The 7,475-nt window shown below is 31.8% G+C and overlaps 2 protein-coding genes across 3 annotated transcripts in view; one reads left to right on the forward strand and one right to left on the reverse strand.

Annotated features, from left to right (window-relative positions):
- The window catches only part of LOC107639681 (protein trichome birefringence-like 34), a 5,126-nt gene extending 875 nt beyond the window's left edge, over nt 1-4,251 (forward strand). The window contains exons 2-5 of the mRNA XM_016343238.2: nt 388-568; nt 1,624-1,820; nt 2,486-2,644; nt 3,292-4,251. Coding sequence (XP_016198724.1) covers nt 388-568; nt 1,624-1,820; nt 2,486-2,644; nt 3,292-3,640 — 886 coding nt within the window. The 3' untranslated portion in view covers nt 3,641-4,251. The remainder of the gene's footprint in view (nt 1-387; nt 569-1,623; nt 1,821-2,485; nt 2,645-3,291) is intronic.
- LOC107639682 (box C/D snoRNA protein 1) overlaps nt 4,049-7,475 on the reverse strand; it is a 4,098-nt gene continuing 671 nt past the window's right edge. For both annotated transcript variants that reach the window (XM_016343240.2, XM_021121446.1), the window contains exons 2-6: nt 6,391-6,622; nt 5,851-6,052; nt 5,492-5,560; nt 5,200-5,332; nt 4,049-5,116 (exon numbers count right to left, since the gene is read on the reverse strand). In XM_016343240.2, the coding sequence (XP_016198726.1) occupies nt 4,502-5,116; nt 5,200-5,332; nt 5,492-5,560; nt 5,851-6,052; nt 6,391-6,619 (1,248 nt within the window). In that variant the 5' untranslated portion in view covers nt 6,620-6,622 and the 3' untranslated portion in view covers nt 4,049-4,501. The remainder of the gene's footprint in view (nt 5,117-5,199; nt 5,333-5,491; nt 5,561-5,850; nt 6,053-6,390; nt 6,623-7,475) is intronic.

The raw sequence follows: 7,475 nt of genomic DNA on the forward strand, positions 1-7,475 counted from the left end.
ACAGAATGGAAAATATAAAGATAGAAAAAAAAAAGTAATTAAAAATAACATATTTTGTGGGATTTTTTTATGGGTGGCACAATAAAATTTTGAAAATGTTTGGTAACAAAAGAAAAATTAGTCAAAAACAATCATAATTTGTCTTATTTAATATTTATTAATTGTTGCGACAGTTAATAAATGTTAAATAAGACAAATTCTGGCGATTTTTTTTATCTCTCTAACATTACTGATGACAAAAAAAACATTGCAATGAGAATAAATAATATAATATTGTTTTGTAATTTATACGCTAGCTAGGTGTATAATATGTGGCTTGATCAGGTTTGGCTATGTTTTCTGAAGCTTTGTGGAATATTGTGGTTCTTTGTATATATGTACAATAAGGTTCAATGCCACAGCATTGCTTGAGAGGCTAAGGAACAAGAGGCTTGTGTTTGTGGGGGATTCACTCAACAGAGGCCAATGGGTTTCCATGGTTTGCCTTCTTCACACTTCCCTCTCATCCTCAACTCACACTTCCATGCACAACACTGCTAATGCCTCTCTTAACATTTGGAAGGTCACAGTAAGTTATTATCATTATTCTTATATGCTTCATGAAGAGTACTAGGAATGTAAACAATCCGTTTGTTTTTTTTAAAGTTAGGAGTGAGAGTCGAAGCTGAAACCTCTAAATGAGAATATGGAGGCTTTGTCATTTGAGTTATAGTTAGTTGGCATAAACAATCTATTTGTTGTTCATTTCTTTTTATATAAATTAAATGAATTCTTAATATTAGGGATCAATATATAAACGAGCGTATAAGAATTAATGCATAAATAATAGAATTATACTCACTTTAATAACATATACTTTTACAAAAATAATATCATCTTAATATCATATTTAATATAAAAATATGAATATTTTGTTATCTATAATATTTTTAGTAAATACATTATCTGATCTATGATAAATATCTAATAATAGATTAAAATTATTTCACCAAATTCTAGTACGATAAACCAAATGCATGCATGACTATTAACATATAATTTTCATAGGCAAGTTTACTCCTACTAGAAACGAAATTGAAATTACCAACTGTTTGCATTTGATCTTTAATCCAATAATATCCACGAAAGTGATTATAAGATTTTTCTTTTAATGTTCTTTTATTATCTTTTAAAAGAGAATATGAAAAAACGAGAGAAAAGAAGTCTATATTAGAGATGAGTTTGATAATAAATTAGACAATGCAATCCTAATAATAGAAATAAAGTTCATTATGTAATGTAAAAAATTGTCAATTTTTTACCACAAGCGTAATGCATGCTTGTTTAGTGCAAATTAGTGGCATAATTTTACTTATTCATCCAAAAAACAAATTGACAAATATATATCCCATTATTTTAACAAATATAAATGCAAAAAAAAATTGAAAATCTAATTCCAACATTTTTCTCATAGTAAATGTTGACAACTGTTGTCAACGAGTTATAACTCAAATAGTACAGTCTTCTCTCCTCACTTAGAGGTTTCGGATTTGAGTCTTACTCCTAATTTTGAAAAAGAAAAAAAAATGTTGACAACTGTTTAATTTTTTCATAGCTTAATGCTTACAACACTGTTTAATGAAGGAATACAATGCAACAATTGAGCACTATTGGGCACCATTGCTAGTAGAATCAAATTCAGATGATCCAGTGCACCATAGAGTAATAGAAAGAACTGTGAGAGTGAATGCAATTGAGAAGCATGCTAGGTATTGGACTCATGCTGACTTTATTGTCTTCAACACTTACCTCTGGTGGAGAAGGCCTCTTATGAATGTTTTGTAAGTATACTTCTCATGGAACTTAATTTGCCAAACCATCACTTTCAATTATAATTAACCTTCAACAAATTTTACTTCTTATTTTCGGTAATAATGTTAAGAAGAAAACAACCTTATGTTATTTTATTTAACTTTTAACATTTATAATTTTAAGTGCGTACTATATATACATAATTACAAATTTATTATATTTCATATTATTCAATTATTTCAGTCGTAATTAAAGAAGATAAAATTAAATAATTTTAAACTGTTTTGGCCATATTTTTTATGGCCTTCCAGAAATTTTTATGTATCTTATAATACTCTAGATTATTAAGAAAAATCCCAATTTGACATTCTAAAATTGTCAAACAATGTAAATAGGTCTTTTATTAACTTTTTTATTTTTTATTTTTTATTTTTAATGTTATCCTTCTATGTGATGTGTTAGAAAAAATTATATCTTAATTAATGAAAGAGTCATTTTGAAAAAAAGTTACGAAAAAAGGCCCATTTTACACGTTTTGACATTATTTAAAAAATTTTGTAGTACAGATTATAAAGTGTAAAATCAAATTTCATCGGAGATAGAGTTTACTTCATTTTGTTTCTTTTAAATGTGTGCTAAAATTGAACACTAATATATAGTAACAATATTTCATTGATTTCAATTGCAAGAGCAGGTGGGGAACATTTGGAGACCCAAATGGAGTTTACAAAAAAGTGGAAATGCTAAGAGTTTATGAGATGGCATTGAGAACATGGTCAGATTGGTTGGAGGTCCATGTTAATCGTAACAAGACACAGTTATTTTTTGTTAGTATGTCACCAACTCATGAAAGGTATATATAAGAGGAAAGTCATTGCTACCTAACTAACTATCATTTTAAGTACAATTGCATTTATATTTATGGTAACTTTTTGTTAGGAANNNNATGACTAACTTGATAACTAATTTTTATATGCACATAGCATGATTGTTTAACAGGTAATGCTAAGATAAAAAGTAAAATTTTAGTGAGGAGTAAAAATTATTTTTATTAGAGCGCAGAAAAAATTCACCAATAACAATTTATCATGTGCAATGCATACGTTTATTCTAAATTTAGTAAAAATCTCCACTCTTCACCCAATTCTAATCTTCAGGAAAGAAATTCTCTTCTTCAATATTCATATCATAAAATGGAGTTGGGCCATGTTTTCTGCTTTTCTTTTAATTTTCGAACCAATATCTTGAATAAGCCTTCAAAAGAGATTTTAACTTTTTTTTTTTTTGAATAAATCTCTAATTTGGAGAATTTCATCCATCATTTTTTTTTCTTATTCTTAAAATTCCTAACTATGTAAATCATTAAGCAAAATAATATTTAAAAATTTGAAAACGGAATTTTTATGTCTCACTATTTTCTAACCGAAATAATATTAATTTATAAATATTTTCGACAACACCATCATTAATAAAAAAAATAAAAAATAAAAAACATTGCAGGGCTGAAGAATGGGGAGCAGATAAGGGTGACAATTGTTACAAAGAAACAGAAATGATCACAGAAGAAGGGTATTGGGGTAAAGGGTCAGATCCAAAAATGATGAAAGTGGTGGAAAATGTGGTTGAAGACTTGAAAACAAGAGGATTGAATGTTGAAATACTTAACATCACTCAGCTCTCAGAGTACAGAAAAGAAGCACACCCTTCTATATACAGAAAGCAGTGGGAGCCTCTAACACAAAAACAGATACAAGATCCAAATAGCTATGCAGATTGCATACATTGGTGCCTTCCTGGAGTTCCTGATGTGTGGAATGAGATACTTTATGCCTATCTTTTCCAACAATGACTAATAAACAAAAGAAAATATTAATTTGTATAACAAAAAGAAAAAAAAACTACACCTTCATACAACCTTTCTAAGATTGTTGAATCATTTCTTTTTCTTTTTCAACCACTGATATTGTAAAGCAAAGGCTTTCCTTTTCCCCTCTGAAATTGTTTGAGTCTCCAACTACCAATCAGTCTAGAATATTCATAAGCCTAAACCTGGCTTGTTATTAGATATTAACAAAGTGCAGATGACAAGTTCTCCACAAGTGCAACATGTTAATAAAGTGTTATTAATTGTACTTTATTCCCTTCAACCCCTTAAACTTCACGCCATGTCCATTTTGAACTTCAAAAATATACTAATGGACTCTTAAACTTGAAGTGAAGATCAAGGTTGTGTAGGCACAACTGAACAACCGGAGACTAGAAAATATATCCATTACAATGAATTAATCTCGCTTTGAAGGTAAGGGTAACAAAATTTGGCCTGAAGGGATGAGCAAAGCAAACAATGCTGTGAAGTATGGTTTTGGTGCTATGTTTGAATCCTCATAAAAATATTAGGGGAATGGTCTTTTTACAGAAAGGATTAAGGAAGTACCTTACTGCATCTAAAGTGAAGTATCAACTATTACGACAAAATTTCAGTTATGCAAAGAACCATGAAAGAACATCCATGAGCATTTGATGGAGATATCAAAACTGACTTAAATTGAGCAACATAAAATCATCGTCTTGATGCAACTACTCTAGGCTGTGAATGCGATCTTGCTTAGCAAGCAAGCAACCTTAAAACATATAATCCGGTTTCATGTTGCCAATGCTCTTCCACCACTTGGTCGACTGCTTTGATAGAATTCAAGTATATTATTACCAACTATTCTGGAATTTCCCCTTCCTCCAATTCCTCTGGCACAGGCAATACCCCATTGGTACCAATCAAACCTATCTCATTGTCTGTTTTCTTGGAGAATTCACCATCAAAATCAAGGAAGTTGTCTGGATTCATGTCAGCCATTAGATTAGCATAGACATCCATCAATTCTGGATCAAAGTCAAATGTCATGTCTTCAGAGATTTTTAGTTCCTTGTTTTTCAGTGAAGAATGTGACGGGTTACCCACAGTGTCTTCTTCAAACAGGGGTTTATCCGATGAACCCGTTGGTGCTTTCTCGGAACTCATATTATGTGTAGGCACTTGATTTGATGTACTTGACTCCAAGTTCTTCATGAGATCCAAAACCTGAGGATCTGTGGAGTCATCTTCTATCTCCTCCTCCCTAAATGATACACCTTCTGGCTCTTGGCCATCTTCGCTGTCTTTTGGAAGTGATTTATTATCTATCTGATTTACATTCTTAATAACTTCAAAATCAATTCTGTGAGATGGCAAGAAAACAAAAACGACGGGAAACTCCAAAATGACTACATCGGCTAATTGCTGTCTGATTGGTGCTTTCATATCCAGCTCTTTGAAGGGTGACTTGGGACCCTGCATTAACACGAGCAAGATTAAATTGAAAACTGAAATAGAATCATTCCTTGATGTCCATGTGAAAAGGTAAAGAAAACCACCTTTGGGTATTTACGAATGAAAATCTTGAGACGATCCGGCTGCTCTTCGCAAAATTGCCTTAATGGATGATTCCACGGACCAGGCTTGAGGTGCTTTTCTAGGATGGAGTAGATGCTTGTATTTTCATTGACTCTGGAAGCCATAAGCATAATATACTCAATTTTTTCTCTCCATATTCTAGATTCTAAGCATGTGATAAGAACTTAAAGTGCAGTTTCTTCTTTAAAAAATAAATAAACTAAATAGTGCAGTATTGTATTCAGATCGAAAGAAAACCGCTAAGTGGCTCACCCGTTGTCATGTAAAACAACATCCGTTGAATGAAAATGCCATTCAATTGTCCAAGATATGAATTTCTTCCTGAAAATGTTTCAAACACATTTGAAATTTACAAATGCTTCGTAGCAATCTTCAAAGGAAACATTCTTATAATATGTATTTCCCTCTAGGATCAATATGCCAAAAAGAAGAAACTCTAACATGATAAAATTTTCAAATCCAAACCAAAAATTCACTTTGAATATTACAGATCATATATATACCTTAGGTTCAAAAGTAAACATGGAAAAACTTATAAGTACAAAATGAAGAAATTTCTTATATGTACAATCCTCCTAAAAGGAACTTGTCATGAAAAATAAATATACTACCTTTGGTCATATCGAGTTTGATTCTTCTGTCTTTTTGACATTCCGCTAGGAAGAAACAGCAGTTTGGTTCTCCGACTCCTAGCAGCGCTCCCCAGGCTTTTAAGGTAATGAGGTAACTTAAAATATGCATACATGCCCAATTTAGTTCTCATTCTCTGAGAAGATTCAGCTACCCTCTTTACCTCTTCCAGCAAATTATAGTCTAGATAGCGGAAAACAAAATAAAACAAAATGAACAATAAATACAAAAAATAGGGGAATTAAGAATCCCTAAGCACATTGAAAAATGTGCAACGGTGCATATTTATGAAATATTATAAACAATAACAACAAAAAGAATGAAGATAGAAAATTCAAAATGGTGACGAAAAATAAATACACGAGAATTAGAAATTAACTAAAAAAACAGGGAAGCCATTAAAGGTCCTCCTGGATGATATAAAAGGCACCAAAAATAAACAAAATTGTTTTGACTAACCAACAATCAAGATAAAAAGCTTTTAACATAAAGGCTAAATGCAAAGTTCAAGTGTTATGTACCAGATAGTAGGAGGTTGTCGTCAAACTGGGAAAGAGGAACAAATTGAGTCTGGTTCCTCTTGCCGGTACATCCCGTTCGCTCTTTGTGAGCTTTTACACAGGGAAGACCACATGATTGTATGGAACAGCCGGGGCACTTGTATTTTGATGGGTTAGATTTGCATTCTTCGCATAGTGTTGGGACTCTGGAGTTGCTTCTACTTGAGACCTGTTCTACGTTTTCTCCCATTTTCTACAGCAAAAGCAAACACATTTATCATTACAAGCAGCCATCACAGGTGCACCAGGCATAGGAAAAACTGCCTTGAGAAAAAGCCAGAACCTAATAGATTAGATTTCAGCTTTGATGCTTCCTTTCAATGATAATGGCTTAATTTTTTATATCTTTCAAGAAACAAAGACCAACATGCCGCACAAGCAACCAAAACACAATCATACGACAAACCTTGAAATCATCAAGACATAAAAAGTTGCAGATTACACTTGCTTGCCCTGAAATTTCGTCCCTTTGTATTTAAATTGAAGGAACAAAATATCAATTGCAAACCCTATTAACATTATTAAGATTTAGGACACTAATACTAACTCCTTTATCACACACATATCAAACACTCATGCCACCGATACAAGTTTCAGTAACTCTAACCAAAGCTGATATAATTAAGCCTAGAAAAGGATAATGAACATATCAAATAATGGATAGTTCAAGCAGTTTTATAACATAGTTTTCGATTGTGGATGGCGACTCATGGCAGTGAGCCAAAAATCCGCCATAAATTTATGGCGGATGGCATTACGGAAAATGGCAGATCACCTAAAAATACATGTATATGCACAAAAAAACATGCAGAGATTGCAAATGTAATCAATTATAAAATCTAATCAATTTAAGTAATTTTCTATTCACAATGCATCCAATTAATTCAGTATATGCAGTAGCAGATTCAACAAATGAACATAACTTCAAATCATAACACACCATAAAACATAAGACATGGAACTTAAAAACTAAAAAATCAGGGACTTGTCTTGAAGTAGACATAATGTACTGAACCGGGGGGGGGGTTTTTTTTTTTTAAATGTGT

The sequence above is a fragment of the Arachis ipaensis genome, chromosome B04, assembly GCF_000816755.2.
Source record: "Arachis ipaensis cultivar K30076 chromosome B04, Araip1.1, whole genome shotgun sequence".
Taxonomy (NCBI): domain Eukaryota; kingdom Viridiplantae; phylum Streptophyta; class Magnoliopsida; order Fabales; family Fabaceae; genus Arachis; species Arachis ipaensis.